The sequence below is a fragment of the Aethalodelphis obliquidens genome, unplaced genomic scaffold (assembly GCF_003676395.1).
Source record: "Aethalodelphis obliquidens isolate GAN/ISIS:26980383/991018 unplaced genomic scaffold, ASM367639v1 scaffold47, whole genome shotgun sequence".
NCBI lineage: Eukaryota > Metazoa > Chordata > Mammalia > Artiodactyla > Delphinidae > Aethalodelphis > Aethalodelphis obliquidens.
The window spans coordinates 830,387-851,309 of record NW_020837991.1 but is presented as its reverse complement, the minus strand read 5'-3'; the positions used below and the strand labels follow the sequence as shown (position 1 = coordinate 851,309).

At 37.1% G+C, this 20,923-nt stretch overlaps 1 protein-coding gene across 5 annotated transcripts in view; it reads right to left on the bottom strand.

Annotated features, from left to right (window-relative positions):
• Positions 1-20,923, bottom strand: part of OCA2 (OCA2 melanosomal transmembrane protein) — a 257,199-nt gene that overhangs the window by 65,127 nt on the left and 171,149 nt on the right. For all 5 annotated transcript variants that reach the window (XM_027082471.1, XM_027082468.1, XM_027082473.1 and 2 more), the window contains one exon: positions 5,592-5,719. In XM_027082471.1, coding sequence (XP_026938272.1) covers positions 5,592-5,719 — 128 coding nt within the window. The remainder of the gene's footprint in view (positions 1-5,591; positions 5,720-20,923) is intronic.

Genomic DNA, 20,923 nt, shown 5'->3' with positions numbered 1-20,923 from the left:
TAGTGGAGGTTCCTTAAAACACTAAAAATAGAACTACCATATGACCCAGCAATCCCCCTACTGGGCATATACCCTGAGAAAACTATAATTCAAAAAGAGTCATGTACCACAATGCTCGATGCAGCTCTATTTACATTGGGCAGGACATGGAAACAACCTAAATGTCCATGGACAGATGAATGGATAAAGAAGATGTGGCACATATATACAATGAAATATTACTCAGCCATAAAAAGAAATGAAATTGAGTTATTTGTAATGAGGTAGATGGACCTAAATTCTGTCATAGAGTGAAATAAGTCAGGAAGAGAAAAACAAATAGAATGTACTACATATATATGTGTATATCTAAAGAAAAAAACAGGTTCTGAAGAACTTAGGGGCAGGACAGGAATAAAGACACAGACATAGAGAATGAACTTGAGGACACGGGGAGAGGTAATTGTAAGCTGGGATGAAGTGAAAGAGTGGCATGGACATAAATACACTACTGAATGTAAAATAGATAGCTAGTGGGAAGCAGCCACATAGCACAGGTAGATCAGCTCAGTGCTTTGTGACCACCTAGAGGGGTGGGACAGGGTGGGCTGGAGGGAGATGTAAGAGGGAGGAGATATGGGAATATATGTAAATGTATAGCTGATTCATTTTGTTATAAAGCAGAAACTAACACACCATTGTAAAGCAATTATACTCCATTATAGATGTTAAAAATAATAATAATAAAATAGGAAGACCTATGTGTCAAAGGGAGCAAGAAGAAACCAGGGACCGAGAATTCAGTAAAAAGAAGCTTGTTGGATATTGATTTCTTCTGGCTAGTTGAGTAACCTGAGAAAGTTTTTAAAGGCTGGGAATTTTAAGGACATACACTTCTATAAAGGAAGAAGAGGATGATAATGAAAACAAAATATCTTTGTCACTGAGAGAATAGACATTTTTAGATGAATTGCAGTACAAACTAAATCTTAGAAACTAGGGTCTATAAGGATTCCCAGCTTAAAAAAAAATAAAGAACATATTTCCAATGTAAGAGTTTATCCAATGATTTAATATGGAAAAAAGGAAAATTAATGAAATTAGAATTTCTTTTTTTTAAAGATCAAAAAATTTTCTAACTTTACCTAGACTAATCAAGAAAGCAGACAGAAGACACAAATCATCAAAATCAGAAATGGAAAAGGGAATATCACTAATGACTTCACAGAAATAAAAAGTATTAGATGCAATATTATAAACAACTTATACCAAAAATTAAGAAAACTTGGATGAAATATACAAGTTCATAGAAGACAAAATTTAGCAATATTTACTCAAGAAGAAATGTTATACCTGAATAGGCCTAAGAAATTGAATTAGTAAAATCAAACACAAAACCTTCCCACAATTTAAATTCCAGGCCCAGATGGCTTCACTGGAAACTTTTATTGAATATTTAAAAACAGCCCTTCACAAATTCTTCTACAAAGAATACTTCTGAACTCATTCTGTTATATTCATTCAGTGTTATGCTCATACCAAATCCAGACAAAATATCACATAAAAATAATAATGTAGGCCAATATCCCACATGAATGTAGATGCAAAAATTCTCAACAAAGTAATAGTAATCTACCTCAAAAACTTATTATACACCATGACCAAGTGAGATTTACTTCAGGAATGCAAAGTAGATTTAACAGCTGAAAAACAGTTAATGTAGTATACCACATTAATAGATTCAAATTGATAGATTCAATGTTAAAAATCATATGGTCATCTTAATAGATACAGATAAAACATTTGACAAATCCAATATACATTACTGATAAAATTTCACAACAAACTAGGACTATATCCTAACTTTATCAACCTAATAAAGGATATCTATTTTTAAAAAAACCCTATATCTAACATTATGCATAATGGTGAAAAACTGAATACATTTCCCCTAAGATCAGAAAAAAGGTATGAATGTCAATATTCATCACTTCAACATTAAACTAGAGGTTCTGGCCAACAAGACAAGATAAAAAGAAAAAGAAGGGAAAAGGAGGGTATTTGGAGGAGAGACAGGAGGAGAGTGTGAGCTAGTTAAAGGCATTCCAATCAGAAAAGAAATTAAAATGTCTTTATTTGCGTATGACATGAAAGAAAATTCTAAACAGCTACTAGACTAATAAATGGGTTGAGCAAGTTCACAGGACACAATGTTAATATTAAAAACTCAATTGTATCTCTATGTAATGTTAATATACAATCAGAATAAAGTTAAGAAAACAATTGTATTCAAAATAGCATCAAAAAATATAACACACATTTATAACCTTTATATACTACCTAAGGGGGCAAAATACTTGTACTCCAAAAACTGTAAGACGCTGATGAAAGAAGTCGAAGATGACAAACAGATGGAACGATATACCATGCTCTTGGGTTGGAAGAATCAATATTGTCAAAATGACTACACTACCCAGTGCAATCCCTATCAAATTACCAATGGCATTTTTCAGAACTAGAACAAACATTTTCTAAATTTGTATGGAGACACAAAAGACCCCAAATAGCCAAAGTAATATTGAGAAAGAAAAACGGAGCTGAAGGAATCAGGCTCCCTGACTTCAGACTATACTACAAAGCAACAGTCATGAAAACAGTATAGTGCTGGCACAAAAACAGAAATATAGATCAATGGAACAGGATAGAAAGCCCAGAGATAAACCCATGCACATATGGTGTATGGTCACCTTATCTTGGACAAAGGAGGCAAGAATATACAATGGAGAAAAGAGAGCCCCTCCAATAAGTGGTGCTGGGAAAACTGGACAGCTACATGTAAAAGAATGAAATTAGAACACTTCCTAACACCATACACAAAAATAAATCAAAGACCTAAACATAAAGCCAGACACTATAAAACTCTTAGAGGAAAACATAGGCAGAACACTCCATGACATAAATCACAGCAAGATCCTTTATGACCCACCTCCTAGAGTAATGGAAATAAAATAATAAATAAACAAATGAGACCTAATGAAACTTAAAATCTTTTGCACAGCAAAGCTTTTCTCCCATTCTGTGAGACAACCCACAGAATAGGAGAAAATATTTGCAAATGATGAAACAGACAAAGGAATAATCTCCAAAATTTACAAACAGCTCATGCGGCTCAATATCAGAAAAACAAACGACCCACTGAAAAAATGGGCAGAAGACCTAAAGAGACATTTCTCCAAAGAAGACATACAGATGGCCATGAGACACATGAAAAGATGCTCAACATTGCTAATTATTTGAGAAATGCAAATCAAAATTATGAGATATCACCTCACACCAGTCAGAATGGCCATCATCAAGAAGTCTACAAAAAATAAATGCTGGAGAGGGTATGGAGAAAAGGGAACCCTCCCACACTGTTGGTGTAAACTGGTGCAGCTACTACAGAGAAAAGCATGGTTCAAAAGGATTTTCCTCATATTTGCTTTTTAAAAAATTAAATACCTTTTCACACCTACTAGAATGTCTATAATCAAAAAGAATGGTATTATGTGACAGGGAGGATATAAAGAAACTGGAATCTACTACATTACTGACAGGAATGTAAAATGGTACAGCCACTGTGAAAAACATTTTGGCAGTTTTAAAAAAATATTTATTTATTTATTATTTGGCTGCATTGAGTCTTAGCTGCAGCACGTGGGATCTTCATTGCGGCATGTGGGATCATTCACTGCAACATGCGGGCTCTTTGACTGCAGCATGCGGGCTCTTTGTTGCAGTGCACAGGCTTCTCTCTAGTTGTGGCATGCAGGTTCTAGAGCACGCAGGCTCAGTAGTTGAGGTGCGCAGCCTCTCTAGTTGTGGTACGCAGGCTTCAGAGCATGCACGCTCAGGAGTTGTAGCATGCGGGCTCAGTAGTTGTGGCGCATGGGCTTTAGAGTGCTTGGGCTCAGTAGTTGTGGTGCTTGGGCTTAGTTGCTCTGCAGCATGTGGGATCTTAGTTCCCCAACCAGGGATTTAACCTACGTCCCCTTCATTGGAAGGCAGATTCTTAACCACTGGACCACCAGGGAAGTCCCAGGCAGTTTCTTAAGAAGCTAAACTTATGATAAGACCTAACACCTACCTAAAAGAAATGAAAACATGTCCACATAAAGACATACACAAATATACACAGATGTTTATGAAAATAGGTAAATAAAATATGGTATATCCATATAGTGGAATGCTATTCAGCAATAAAACAAAATGAGACTAAGATATATACCAGAACATGGATGAACCTCAACATCATTATTCTAATTTAAAGAAACCAGACAGAAAATGGTACACAGTATAGGATTCCTTTTAGATGAAATGTACAGAAAGGCACATCAATAGATAGAAAAAAGATTAGTGATTGCCTAGAGCTGGAGTTAAGAGCTAGAATTGACTATAAATTGGTGTAGGGTCATAGGGATAAAACGTTCAAAATTTACTGAAAATCATTAAACTGTAAAGTTAAAATGAGTGAATTTTATGATATATAAATTATATTTTAAGTTGCTTTAAAAATTCCAGTGTTTATCCCATCAAGACAAAGAGAAGTATACACCAAAGAGAAGTATATGCCATTGAGAACAATATGCCAAAAACCCAGATGAGATAGCAATTTACACCTTGAATAAGCATGTAATTGAGGCAGGGACTCTCAAAAACCAATCACGAAACAGTAACCAGAATTTTCCCCCCAGTAGTTCTCATATTCTGTGTGTAAAGAAGACTCAGAATAGAAAAGGTGAAGTTTTTGAGTAGGAAACTGATGAAGTAGAATATGATTCATGACTCCCTGACATATTTGTAGGGCCTATGTGAGTCATTTGATTACACATCTATGCAATCCATTATGAGTTAAAGACATAGATTTCAATGATTCAAGGGACCTGTTTTTAAAAAATTAGGGAAAAAAAGCCAAAGTCTGAATCAAGAGAATAATGAATATTGAATGGGTCTGTCATCAATAAATTAAGGTAATTAATTAAGGTAATTAATGTGAAACATTTGGATCCTTTGGGGAGTAGTAGTCTTGTACATCAGTAAAGCTTTGCATTTGAGGAGGACAGAAGTTTATAAATGAAGTCTCAAGATTAAAAAGTATTGTGAATAATTTTGTAACAACAATTATAACTAAATAAAGCAATACATATTATTCATCCTTTTCTTTGATGTAGTCTTTTCCATCATAACAGAATATTTACTTAAATATTACACAAAATGGAATAGATCATCAAAATAACATTTCCCTGTACTTTCTGTAACAAGTCATTTTGCCCCAAAATTAGAGTAAATTCTACTGTACTTTGTAACAAATGAAATTAGAACAAGTTTATGAACCACAAACATTATTCAAGAAAAAAACAGCAACCAAATAAATCAATTTATTAAATAATATTTAGGTGCCTGAGATAAAAGTTGATTTAACTTAAAATAGTCTAATTTCAACCCCCATAATTTTCCACTTAGTGAATATGTAGAAAGACTTACAGACTTTGGGCTTTCTTCATTCACTAAACAAAATGTGAAATCTAAAAATCAGACAAGATCATATTGCAAAAGTTCAACTAAAGTCTTACCTCCATCAGAACAAAGAGTGCTGCAAAGAATAGAAGCGTTGCCCATTCTACTCTGTGTAGAATTATCTCAAAATCATGGATATCAGCTAAAATTAGCAACCAGATGGCACCCAGAATAGCAATCCACCCTGAAAAACAAATAAACAGAGTTATAGATGTAGTTCAATTGTTAAAACACTAATTCTTCATCTTCGGATTGCTTTCTTAAATTGAAGATAATTGATATTCTGCAAACTGAACATGCTTAAAACGTACAATTTGTATTTTGGGTAATGTATATACCAAAGAAACCAACACAACAAGCAGGATAATGAATATATCCACCACACCAGCAGTTTACTCATGCCCATGTTCTTTTCTCCCTCTCCCGCCTCCTGTCACCAGACCCCACCCCAGGAAACCATTCATCTCTTTTCTTAAATGTAATCATATAGTTTTTTTGTTTGTTTGTTTTTTGCGGTACGCAGGCGTCTCACTGTTGTGGCCTCTCCCGTTGCAGAGCACAGGCTCCGGACGCGCAGGCTCAGCGGCCATGGCTCACGGGCCTAGCTGCTCCCCGGCATGTGGGATCTTCCCGGGCCGGGGTATGAACCCGTGTCCCCTGCATCGGCAGGTGGACTCTCAACCACTGCGCCACCAGGGAAGCCCCTAGTATGTATTTTTTATCTGACTGCTTCCATTCAGCACAATTATTTTAAGATTCTTCAGTGTTGGTGTGTGGACCAATAGTCGTTCTTCTTTATTGTTTAGTATGGCATGGTATGGCTATGCCACAATGTACATACTCATTCACCTTGATGGACATTTGCACTGCTTCCAGTGTTTGGCTATTACAGATGAATGTGCTATGAACTTTCATATAAATTATCTATATGTACATTATGCTTTCAGTTCCCTTGGGTCAATATCTAGGAATGGAATGGTTGGATCATATAATAGGCTGGTATTATGGAATATTTATGTTTTAAGAAACTGTGAGACTGTTTCCCAAAATGGTTGTAACATTTTACAATCCCACCACTAGTATATGAGAATTCCAGTTTCTCCATATTTTCAACACTTAACTTTTTTGATTTTTGACATTACAGTGGGTATGAAATGGTATCTCATTGTGATTTCAAATTGTATTTCTCTAGTGACTAATGATGTTGAGCATCTTTTCATGTACTTATCTGTCATCCATATATGTTCTTTTGTGAAGATTTTGTTCAAATAGGCTAAACAAATATTTTTTCTGAGTAGAGCAAATAAAACTCAAAATAAGTAGAATAAAAATGTGCTGGATCAGAAATAAATGAAATAGAAAAATATTAGAGAAAAGCAATGATACCAAAACTTGGTTCTTTTAGGAGATCAAGAAGATTGATAAAACTTAGCCAGTCTAAATAGGACAAAAAGACAAAGGGGAAAAATGTTAATATCAAGAATAAGATCAGTGATATGGCTATAGATTATACAGGCATAAAAAGAGTACTAGTTTTCTATAGGTTCCATAACAAATTACTACAAATGTAGTGGCTTGAAATAGCACCTCCTTATTATATCACAGTTTTCATAGGTCAGAAGTATGATGAGCTTGGTTGGGCCTCTAGTTAGAGCTTCAAAACAAAGGCAAGGTTTTGGCAGGCTGCATTCCTTTCTGGAGGCTTCAGGACAAAAACTGTTTCCCTGCTTATTTGGGTTGTAGACATAATTCAATTCAAACTGAGGTCTCCATTTCCTCACTTGCTGGCACCCAGGAGTTGTTCTCAGCTTCTAGAGGCCACCCACATTCCCTAGCTCATGATCCCTTTCCTCCATCTTCAAATCCAGCAATGGTGGGTCAAGTCAAGTCACTCTCACAATTCAAATCTCTCCTGTTTCTTCTGCTGTTGCATGTCTCTAACTGACTCTCCTCTTTTCCACTTCCATTTTAAGGGTCTATAGCATTACATTGGGCACACCTGGATAATCCAGGAAAATTTCCCTATTTTAAGGTTTATAACCTTAATTTTACCTGCAAAGTCCCTTCTATCATGTAACATAACATACACAGGTATTAACATCAGGAATTATAATGTGGACACCTTTGAGGGACCATGTATAGATTACTTTGGGAAGAACTGGCATTTTAACAATATACAGTCTTCTTATCTATTAATGTGGTATATGTCTCCATATATTAAGGTCTCCTTTAGTTTTTCCTAAGAATATTTTGTAGAAATCCCAGAATTCATATGGAAATTCAAATGACGTAGAATAGCCAATACAATCTTGAAAAAGAAGGACAAAATTGGAGAACATACATTACCTCACTTCAAGACTTATTTTAAAGTTATGGTCATCAAAACAGTGTATTACATAAATATAGTCAAACTGATCAGTGGAGAGTCCAGAAATACACCCACAAGTTAAAGATCATCTGATTTGCAAGAAAAGTTCAACAATAGTTCAGTGAAGAAACTAATTTTTTCCATAAATGGTGCTGAAACAATTGGATATTCAGAAGCAAAATTTTTTTTACTTTGATCGGTTTATTAAATCATAGATGAAAGTTAACTACATGGACAATAAGCCTAAATGTAAAATTTATAACTTTAAAACTTCTAGAATAAACATAGGCAAAAACTTCTTTGATCTCAGGGGAGTTTTCTTAGATACACTAAAAGCATGTGTCCATAAAAGAAAATTTTCATAAATTGGACTTTATCAAAATAATAAATTCCTGCTTTTCAAGTAACTGTTAAGAAAAATCAGACAAGCCTGAAATAGGAGAAAATATCTGTAAATCATCTAGGATTCATATCTAGAATGCATTTTCTGAATTCTCAAAACTCAAAAATGAGTAAACAACCCAATTAAAATGGGGAATAGTTTGAACAGACACCTCACCAAAGAAGATAAAAGGATGGCAAACAAGCACATGAAAAGATGTTGAATATCACTAGTCACCAGGGAAATGCAAAGTAAAACCACATGACATTTCACTATGTACCTTAGAATGTATAAAGTCAAAAAGATCAACCAAACTAAGTGTTGACAAGGATATGGAGGAACTGGAAATCTCATACACTGCTGGTAGAATTGTAAGATGGTATAACCACTTTGGGAAACAGTTTGGTAGTTTTCAAAAACGTTATTCATAAATCCACTACATGTTCTAACCATTACACTTTTAGGTATTATCCCAAGAAAAATTAAAGTATATGATGATACAAACAATCGAACACAAATATTCACTGCAGTTTTCATTGTCATAGTCAAGTCAAACTATCCAATATTCATCAATAGGTGAATGGATGTATAAATTGTGGCATAGTCAAACCATAGAATACTACTCAGCAATAAAAAGGATGGACTACTGATGTACACTGCCACATGGATAAATCTTATAACAGTTATGCTGAGTGAAAGAAGTCAGACCAAAAAATACTGCATATACAATTTTATTTGGTTGTGCTGGGTCTTAGTTGCAGCAGGCAGGCTCCTTAGTTGTAGCTTGTGGGCTCCTTAATTGTGGCTCACCAGCTCCTTAGTTGCAGCATGTGGGTTCCTTAGTTGTGGCATGTGAACTCAGTTGTGGCATGCATGTGGGATCTAGTTCCCTAACCAGGGATTGAACCCAGACCCACTGCATTGGGAACACAGAGTCTTATCCACTGTGCCACCAGGGAAGTCCCCATATACAATTTTTTATATAAACCTCTAGAAAATGCAAATAGCAGGCTCTGACAAACTACAGCCCATGGGTCAAATCTGGCCTGCTGCCTGTTTTTATAAATAATTTTTATTGGAACACAACACAATCATTCATTTACACATTTTCTATGGCTGCTTTAACACTACAGCTGCAGTGTTGAGTGTTTATAACAGAGTGTATGGCCTACATAGCCTCAAATATTTACTACCTCTAGCCCTTTACAAAAGCTTCCCCACATCTGATCAATAGTGACTGAAATCAAATCAAAGACTGCCTGTGGAGAGAGGTGCTGGGAGAGTCAGGAGGGAGGGACTTCAAAGAGGTCTAAAAAAACTTTTGGCGTGATGCCTGCTCTGCTCTTCATCAGGGAGAGGGCCCGACACTTCATCTCTAATCATTCTGTGTCTGATGCCAACTCTAAGGCTCACAGAATTTTACTAGAATATTTGCCATCTTTGGGTTCATTGTTAATGTTTCTTGCAAAGTGAACTAAAAGTTCAAATAATTATAACATCATCAGGTTAATGAAACAGGTTGCACAAACTGATTTGTGCTTGCTTGTAACAGTGTATTTAATAGATATTTCTGTGTATGGTTTTCAGTAAACCATTACACCTTCAAAAGTTAGAGGTTACTGTTGTCCACCAGAAAGATAGAGAAGTTCACCAAGGAGAAGCAGAAAACTATTCATTACAAAAAGAAAAGCATTGAGACTTCAATTGTTTACATATTTGAGGGAAAAAATCTCTTGAATAAGAATTATCTGGGTGAATCAAGTATCCTGTCAACCAACAATTCTTGACAATCCTCCACCTTTCATTTAAAATAATATTAAAATTTTATGTGCTGATTCCAATTTTTTATTACCCTTATTTTACCTTTGAGGGCATAAATATAAATTATCTTCTGGAAAACAATAGTTATTGCATATGACCTACAGAATTTGAATATGTATATTCTAATTACCCCTTGTCTACTACTATCCTTCCTAATTTCTGTTTTCCAAAGTGTACCCAGTTCCATACTCTTGAAAGACCAGTCTTCTTACACGTCAGAGGATACTCCTATTCATCTCATCCTCACTGCGTGCCCCTTTAAGCTCTTCTATATGCCACTCTTGGATGCCTGTTATGTGCCAGGTTCTGAGCATAAGGGTTATGGATGGAAATATAAGCAAGATACCATGTGGATTTCAAAAGGTTTACCATCCAGTGGAGAACACACATCTATAGGTAAACAGTTGTACTGAATGTAACAGTGTGTGTACATACAAGCAGTTAGGGAGCAGCCAGAGAGAGTAACAATGTGGTGGCTGAAATAAAGTTTCACAAAGAAGGTGATATTCAGGCAATATCTTAGAGGTTGCATATAGCTTTCCAGGTAAAGAGGGAAAGGGCATTCAAGACAAAGGTAAAAATACATCCAAGGACAGAGCACTTAAGAAGGAAGATGTCAGAGTGACATCAGCAAAATGGTGGATAGGCAGTTCTAAGCTCTTATCTTCTATAGAAATATCCCCAAACAAGCAGAAACTATTAAAGCTAAGATTTAGCTTTTGCTATTGTTGTATTTATTTATTTAGTTTTGATTTTTAGCTCCTGACTTTCAAGGAAATCTCTGTAAAAACACTAGGTGAACACACTAAGGAACAGAGAATTCAGTGACCATGGATGACAAGAAATATAGCCTATGCAAAAATAGTTTGGGAAAGTCACAAAACAAATGGACTACTACAGCCTTCAGCAATTCAAAATAAAAACAGCAAACTCTGGGAAAAGGGCCAAGGAAGAATTACCATATTATAATATTCAAATGTCCCATTTTCAACAACACAAGCCACACAAAGAAATAGGCACGGAGGTGGTGCCACAGGAGCATGCAGAGGTTTGTCTCCCAGTGAGAGGGCCCTGGTTCCACCAAATCCACACCTCAGCTTAGCACTGGATCTGGGACAGACAGGTCCTGGGAGAAGACTATCACAGAGAAAGTCTAGGTCTCAGGCAGCAATGCAGCCACCTCTAGGTCTCAGTAGCCCCAGCCTACTCTATACCACAGTCTTGCACTAGATCTGGGATGAACACAATAGGGGAATGGATGGTACGTTGGGCTGTTTCTGAGCAGAACCGTGGCTTCCTACACATGTGGCACATAGATCCTCTGTGACTGCAAGGGCCTTACTTGCTCCAGAAATTACCTCCTTTGGGGCAGGCCATGTACTCAAGGGCAACAGAACCTGATTGAACTGACCCTCAGGGCTTCTACTCCAACACTGGGGAGCAGACCACACCCTGGACAGGGGGGCAACAGGCACAGAGCAGAGAGGAAGTCCCACCTCACATCCTATACAGACTTTATATCCCCCAACACCAACCACACACACTATCAAGGGAATATTGGCTAGCACACCCTGAGGAAAAACAAAGCTTGCATCCATATCAAAACCAGACCTCCCACCAAAGACATTGGACATACACAGTCTACACAGGGAAACTCCCACATAAAAACACCTATTCAAGACCAGAGTAGATAACTATTTCTCCTAAATTCATATAGACAGAGAAAGTAAAAAGTCAGAGGAAGTACTCCAAATTAAAGGAGCAAGAGAAATCCCCTGAAAAAGTAAATAATGATACAAAGTTCATCAGCCTACCAGGTGTCAAGTTCAAAAAGGTGGTAAGAAAAATACTAACTGAATTAAGAAATATTTTCAATAGAATGCAGATCACTGTAACAAGGAACTAGAAACTATAAAGATGAACTAGTCAAAAATAGACAATTCCGTTACTGAGATTAAAAACCAATCTAGAAATAATGAATAGCAGACTAAATGACACAGAAGAACACATAAGTTATCTGGAAGATAAAATAATGGAAATCATCCAATCAGAACAGCAGACAGAAAGATAAATTTAAAAAATGAAAGCAACATACAAGATCTATGGGATAATATAAACCATGCCAAGCTATGCATAATAAGAATTCAAGAAGAATGAGAGAGAGAGAAAGGGATTGAATGTATTTGAAGAAATTATGGCTGAAAACTTCCCAAACCTTAAGAAGAAAATGGATATCCAGTTACAGGAAGCACAGAAGGTCCCAAACAAGATGAACCCAAACAGACCCACACCAAGACACATCATAATTAAAATGGCAAAAATTAAAGACAAAAAGAAGATTCTGAGGCAGCAAGAGAAAAACAAAGAGTCAGTTACAAGGGAACCCCTATAAGGTTATCAGTTGATTTCTCTGGAGAAACTTTGTAGGCCAGAAAGGAGTGGCATGATATATTTAAAGTCCTGCCAGGGAAAAACTTGCAACCTAGGATACTCTACCCAGCAACCTTATCATTTAGATTAGAAGAAGAAACTAAGAATTTCTCAGACAAGCAAAATCTAAAAGAACTCATCAATACTAAACCTATCCAAAAAGAAATATTGAAATATCTTCTCTAAATAGAAAAGAAGCAAGAATCCATAGGAAAGGGAAAATTCCATTAGGAAAGGCAAATATATAGTAAGGATTGAAGATCATGTAAATAAGCCAGTAGGTAGATTAGAAAACAATTTAAAAACCATAAAAGGGATTATAACTACAATAAACAGGAAAAGGATAAACATGAAGATGTAAAATAGGACAACAAATACACAAAATGTGGGGAAGAGAGTACAAAAATGTATATCTTTTAGAATATGTTTGAACTTGAAAGATTATAAATTTAAAGCAAGTAGATATAGTTATGGGTAAACATACTTGAACTTCATGGTAACCACAAATCAAAAACATATATTGATTCACAAAAACCAAAAAGAAAAGAACTCAAAGATACTACAAAAGAAAATCAAAAGGAAAAACAAAATGAAGAAGAAATGAACAAAGAAGAACAGCAAAAGCAACTGGAAATGAAGGATTAAAATGGCAATAAGTACATACCTATCAATAATTACTTTAAATGTCACTGGACTAAATGTTCCCATCAAAAGACACAGAGGAGCATATTGGATTTAAAAAAGGAAAAAAAAAAAAAGCACTTACAATATGATGCTTTCAACAGACTCACTTCAGGGTGAAAGACACACACAGACTAAAAGTGAGGAGATGAAAAAGTATATTTCATGCAAAGAAATATATTTCATTACAAGAAAAAAATATAGTTCATTACAAGAAAGCAGAGATAGCAATATTCATTGGACAAAATAGACTTTAAAACAAAGTTATAACAAAAGGCAAATAAGGGCATTATATAATGGTAAAGGGATCAATACAAGAAGAGGATATTACACTCATTAACATACGCATCCAATAGAGAAACACCTAAATATACAAAGCAAACACTAACAGACATAAAGGGAAAAACTGTAAATAACGCAATAATATTAGGGGAATTTAACACCCCACTGACAGCAATAGACAATCATCCAGACAGAAAATCCATAAGGCAACAGAGGCCCTAAATGACACAATAGAACACATGGACTTAATTGATACCTACAGGACACTACATCCAAAAAAACGCAGAATACACATACTTTTCAAGCACACATGGAATGTTCTCTAAGATAGACCATGTACTAGGTCACAATACAAGCCTCAAAAAATTTAAGAAGATGAAAATTATTTCAAGTTCTTTCCTAACCACAGTGGTATAAAACTAGAAATCAACTACAGAAAAAAAAACAGGAAATGAAGGAACACATGGAGACTAAACAACATGCTACTAAGAAAAAAAAAACACTGGGTCAATGATGAAATCAAAGAAGAAATAAGAAAATAACAAGACAAACGAAAATGAAAACACACTTTACAAAATCTATGGGATGTAGCAAAAGCAGTTCTAAGAGGAAAGTTCATAATGATACAGGCCTTCCCCAAGAAACATCTCAAATAAACAACCTAACCTACCACCTAAAAGAAGAACAAACAAAACCCAAAGTCAGCAGGAGGAAATAATAAAGATCAAAGAGGAAATAAAATAGAGATCATAAAAACAATAAAATAGATCAATAAAACCAAGAGCTGGTTTTTGAAAAGAGGAAAAATATTGACAAATCTATAGCCAGGCTCACCAAGAAGAAAAGAGAGAGGACAAAAATAAACAAAATGGGGGGACGAGGGGAAGATGGCGGAAGAGTAAGACATAGAAATCACATTCCACCCCACAGATACACCAGAAAAACATCTACACATGGAACAACTCCTACAGAACACCTGCTGAACGCTGGCAGAAGACCTCAGACCTCCCAAAAGGCAAGAAAGACCCCATATACCTGGGTAGGGAAAAGAAAAAAGAAAAAACAGAGACAAAAGAATAGGGATGGGACCTGCACCCATGAGAGGGAGCTGTGAAGGAGGAAGGGTTTCCACACACTAGGAAGCCCGTTCATGGGCGGAGACTGTGGGTGGCGGAGGGGGAAAGCTTCAGAGCCACGGAGGAGAGCACAGCAACAGGGGTGCAGAGGGCAAAGTGGAGAGATCTCCGCACAGAGGATCAGTGCCGACCGGCACTCACCAGCCCAAGAGGCTTGTCTGCTCACCCACTGGGGCAGGCAGGGCTGAGAGCTGAGGCTTGGGCGTCAGTCACAGCACAGGGAGAGGACTGGTGTTGGCGGCGTGAACACATCCTGCAGGGGATTAGTGCACCACGGCTAGCTGGGAGGGAGTCTGGGGAAAAGTCTGGACCTGCCGAAGAGGCAAGAGACTTTTCTTCCCTCTTTGTTTTCTGGTGTGCGAGGAGAGGGGATTCAGAGCACTGCTTAAAGGAGCTCTAGAGACAGGCGTGAGCCACGGCTAAAAGAGCGGACCCCACAGACGGGCATGAGACGCTATGGCTGATGCGGCCGCCACCAAGAAGTCTGTGTGCGAGTGGCCCCCCTTGCCACAACTAGAGAAAGCCCTTGCACAGAAACGAAGACCCAACACAGCAAAAATAAATAAATAAATTACTAAACTCCTACTCCCAAAAAAAAAAAAAAAAGAAGCCTGTGTGCAAGCACAGGTCACTATCCACAACCCCCCTTCCAGGGAGCCTGTGCAGCCCATCACTGCCAGGGTCCCGGGATCCAGGGACAACTTCCCTGGGGGAATGAACGGTGCGCCTCAGGCTGCTGCAACGTCATGCCGGCTTCTGCGGCTGCAGGCTCACCCTGCACTCCGTACCCCTCCCTCCCCCCAGCCTGAGTGAGCCAGGTTCCCCAAAGCAGCTGCTCTTTTAAACCCGTCCTGTCTGAGCGAAGAACAGACGCCCTCCGGCGACCTACAAGCAGAGATGGGGCCAAATCCAAAGCTGAGCCCCGGGAGCTGTGAGAACAAAGAAGAGAAAGGGAAATCTCTCCCAGCAGCTTCAGAAGCAGCGGACTAAAGCTCCACAATCAACTTGATGTACCCTGCTCCTGTGGAATACATGAATAGGCAACGAATCATCCCAAATTGAGGAGGTGGACTTTCAGAGCAAGATTTATTTTTTCCCCTTTTCCTCTTTTTGTGAGTGCATATGTGTATGCTTTTGTGTGAGATTTTGTCTGTATAGCTTTGCTTCCACCATTTGTCCAAGGGGTCTATCAGTCTGTTTTTTTTTTTTCTTGAAAAAAATTTTTTTCTAAATAAAAATTTTTTATTTTAATTATTTTATTTTATCTTACTTTATTTTATTTTACCTTCTTTCTTTCTTTCCTTCCTTCCCTCCTTCCTTCCTCCCTCCCTCCCTTCTTTCTTTCTTTCCTCCTTTCTTTCTTTGTTTCTTTGTTTCTTTCTTTCTTTCTTTCTAATTTTTCTCACTTTTAATCTGAGCCATATGGATGAAAGGCTCTTGGTGCTGCAGCCAGGAGTCAGTGCTGTGCCTCTGAGGTGGGAGAGCCAATGTCAGGACACTGGTCCACAAGAGACCTCCCAGCTCCACATAATATCAAATGGCAAAACTCTCCCACAGATCTCCGTCTCAACACCAGCCCCAGCTTCACTCAATGACCAGCAAGCTACAGTGCTGGACACCCTATGCCAAACAACTAGCAAGACAGGAACACAAACCAACCCATTAGCAGAAAGGCTGCCTAAAATCATAATAAGTCCACAGACACCGCAAAACACACCACCAGACGTGGACCTGCCCACCAGAAAGACAAGATCCAGCCTCATCCACCAGAGCACAGGCACTAGTCCCCTCAACCAGGAAGCCTACACAACCCACTGAACAAACTTTAGCCACTGGGGACAGACACCAAAAACAACGGGAACTACGAACCTGCAACCTGCAAAAAGGAGACCCCAAACACAGTAAGATAAGCAAAATGAGAAGACAGAAAAACACACAGCAGATGAAGGAGCAAGATAAAATCCCACCAGACCTAACAAATGAAGAGGAAATAGGCAGTCTACCTGAAAAAGAATTCAAAATACTGATAGTAAAGATGATCCAAAATTTGGAAATAGAATGGACAAAATGGAAGAAACATTTAACAAGGACCTAGAAGAAATAAAGATGAAACAAGCAATGATGAACAACACAATAAATGAAATTAAAAATTCTCTAGAAGGAATAAATAGCAGAATGACTGAGCCAGAAGAAAGGATAAAGTGACCTGGAAGATAAAGAGTGGAAATAACTAAAGCAGAGCAGAAAAAAGAATGAAAAGAATTGAGGAGAGTCTCAGAGACCTCTGGGACAACATTAAATGCACCAACATTCGAATTATAAGGGTCCCAGAAGAAGAAGAAAAGATAAAGGGATTGAGAAAATATTTGAAGAGATTATAGCTGAAAATTTCTCTACCACGGGAAAGGAAATAGTCAACTGAGTCCAGGAAGTGCAGAGAGTCGCATACAGGATAAATCCAAGGAGAAACACAGCAAGACACATATTAATCAGACTATCAAAAATTAAATACAAAGAAAAAATATTAAAATCAGCAAGGGAAAAGCAACAAATAACATACAAGGGAATACGCATAAGGTTAACAGCTGATCTTTCAGCAGAAACTCTGCAACCCAGAAAGGTGTGGCAGGATATATTCAAAGTGATGAAAGAGAAAACCAAAAACCAAGATTACTCTATACAGCAAGGATCTCATTCAGATTCGACGGAGAAATTAAAACCTTTACAGACCAGCAAAAGCTAAGGGAATTCACTACCACCAAACCAGCTTTACAACAAATGCCAAAGGAACTTCTCTGGGCAGGAAACACAAGACAAGAAAAAGACCTACAATAACAAAACCCAAAACAATTAAGAAAATGGTATTAGGAACATACATATCTAAAATTAGCTTAAATGTAAATAGATTAAATGTTCAAACCAAAAGACATACACTGGCTGAATGGATACAAAAACAAGACCTGTATATATGCTGTCTACAAGAGACCCACTTCAGACCTAGGGACACGTACAGACTGAAAGTGAGGTGATGGAAAAGGATATTCCATGCAAATGATAATCAGAAGAAAGCTGGAGTAGCAACTCTCATATCAGACAGAATAGACTTTAAAATAAAGACTACTACAAGACACTTAGAAGGACACTACATAATGATCAAGGGATCAATCCAAGAAGAAGATATAACAATTGTAAACATTTATGGACTCAACATAGGAGAACCTCGATACATAAGGCAAATGCTAAAAGCCATAAAAGGGGAACTTGACAGTAAAACAATCATATAGGGGACTTTAACACCCTACTTTCACCAATGGAGAGATCACCCAAAATGAAAATAAATAAGGAAACACAATCTATAAATGACACATTAAACAACATGGACTTAATTGATATTTATAGGATATTGCATCCAAAAACAACAGAATACACTTTCTTCTCAAGTGCTCATGGAACATTCTGCAGGATAGATCATATCTTGGGTAACAAATCAAGCCTTGGTAAATTTAAGAAAATTGAAATCATATCAATTATCTTTTCCAACTACAATGCTATAAGACTAGATGTCAATTACAGGAAAAATCTGTTAAAAATACAAACACATGGAGGCTAAACAATACACTAATAAATAACCAAGAGATCACTGAAGAACTCAAAGAAGAAATCAAAAAATACCTAGGAACAAAAGACAATGAAAACACGACAAGCAAAACCTATGGGATGCAGCAAAACCAATTCTAACAGGGAAGTTGATAGCAATACAATCCTACCTCAAGAAACAAGAAAAATCTCAAATAAACCACCTAACCTTACACCTAAAGCAATTAGAGAAAGAAGAACAAAAAACCCCAAAGTTAGCAGAAGGAGAGAAATCATAAAGATCAGATCCGAAATACATGAAAAACAAATGGAGAAAATGATAGCAAAGATCAATAGAAGTATAAGCTGGTTCTTTGAGAAGATAAACAAAATTGATAAACCACTAGCCAGACTCATCAAGAAAAAAATGGAGAAGACTCAAATCAATAGAATTGGAAATGAAAAAGGAGAAGTAACAACTGACACTGCAGAAATACAAAGGATCATGAGAGATTACTACAAGTAACTTTATGCCAATAAAATGGACAACCTGGAAGAAATCAACAAATTCTTAGAAAAGCACAACCTTCCGAGACTGAACCGCGAAGAAATAGAAAATATAAACAGACCAATCACAAGCAGTGAAATTGAAACTGTGAGTAAAAATCTTCCAACAAACAAAAGCCCAGGACCAGATGGCTCTAGAGCCCTATTCTATCAAATATTTAGAGAAGAGCTAACAACTATACTTCTCAAACTCTTCCAAAATATAACAGAGGGAGGAACACTCCCAAACTCATTCTATGAGGCCATCATCACCTTGATAACAAAACCAGACAAAGATGTCACAAAAAAAGAAAACTACAGGCCAATATCATTGATGAACATAGATGCAAAAATCCTCAACAAAATACCAGTGAACAGAATCCAACAGCACATTAAAAGGATCATACACCATGATCAAGTGGGGTTTAACCTAGGAATGCAGGATTCTTCAATATATGCAAATCAATCAATGTGATACACCATATTAACAAATTGAAGAATAAAAACCATATGATAATCTCAGTAGATGCAGAAAAAGCATTCAACAAAATTTAATGCCCATTTATGATAAAAACCCTCCAGAAAGTAGGTATAGAGGGAACTTACATCAACATATTAAAGGCCATATATGACACACCCACAGCCAACATCATTCTCAATGGAGAAAAACCGAAACCATTTTCTCTAAGATCAGGAACACGACAAGGCTGCCCACTCTCACCACTTTTATTCAACATAGTTTTGGAAGTTTTAGCCACAGCAATCATAGAAGAAAAAGAAATAAAAGGAAGCCAAACCAGAAAAGAAGGAGTAAAACTGTCACTGTTTGCAGATGACATGATACTACACATAGAGAATCCTAAAGATGCTACCAGAAAACTACTAGAGCTAATCAATGAATTTGGAAAAGTAGCAGGATACAAAATTAATGCACAGAAATCTCTTGCATTCCTATACACTAATGATGAAAAATCTGAGAGGGAAATTAAGGAAACACTCCCATTTAACATTGCAACAAAAAGAATAAAATACCTAGGAATAAACCTACCTAAGGAGACAAAAGACCTGTATGCAGAAGACTATAAGACACTGATATAAAAAATTAAAGATGATACAAACAGATGGAGAGATATACCATGTTCTTGGATAGGAAGAATCAACATTGTGAAAATGACTATACTACCAAAGAAATCTACAGATTCAATGCCATCCCTATCACTATCAAACTACCAAGAGCATTTTTCACAGAACTAGAACAAAAAATTTTACAGTTTGTATGGAAACACCAGAGACCCCAAATATCCAAAGCAATCTTGAGAAAGAAAAATGGAGCTGGAGGAATCAGGTTCCTGGACTTCAGACTATACTGCAAAGCTACAGTAATCAAGACAGTATGGTACTGGCACAAAAACAGAAATATAGATCAATGGAACAGGATAGAAAGTCCAGAGATAAACCCACGCACATATGGTCACCTTATCTTTGATAAAGGAGGCAAGAGTATACAATGGAGAAAAAACAGCCTCTTCAGTAATTGGTGCTGGGAAAACTGGACAGCTACATGTAAAACAATGAAATTAGAACACTCCATAACACCATACACAAAAACCTCACAATGGAGAAAAGACCTACATGTAAGTCCAGACACTATAAAACTCTTAGAGGAAAACATAGGCAGAGCACTCTTTGACATAAATCACAGCAAGATCCTTTTTGACCCACCTCCTAGAGAAATGGAAATAGAAACAAAAATAAACAAATGGGACCTACTGAAACTTAAAAGCTTTTGCACAACCAAGGAAACCATAAACAAGACTAAAAGACCACCCTCAGAATGGGAAAAAATATTTGCAAATGAAGCAACTGACAAAGGATTAATCTCCAAACTATACAAGCAGCTCATGCAGCTCAATATCAAAAACACAAGCAACCCAGTCCTAAAATGGCCAGAAGACCTAAACAGACATTTCTCCAAAAAGATATACAGAGTGCCAACAAACATATGAAAGGTCAACATAACTAATCATTAGAGAAATGCAAATCAAAACTACAGTGAGGGAGGCTTCCCTGGTGGCGCAGTGGTTGAGAGTCCGCCTGCCGATGCAGGGGACACGGGTTCGTGCCCCGGTCCGGGAAGATCCCACATGCCGTGGAGCGGCTGGGCCC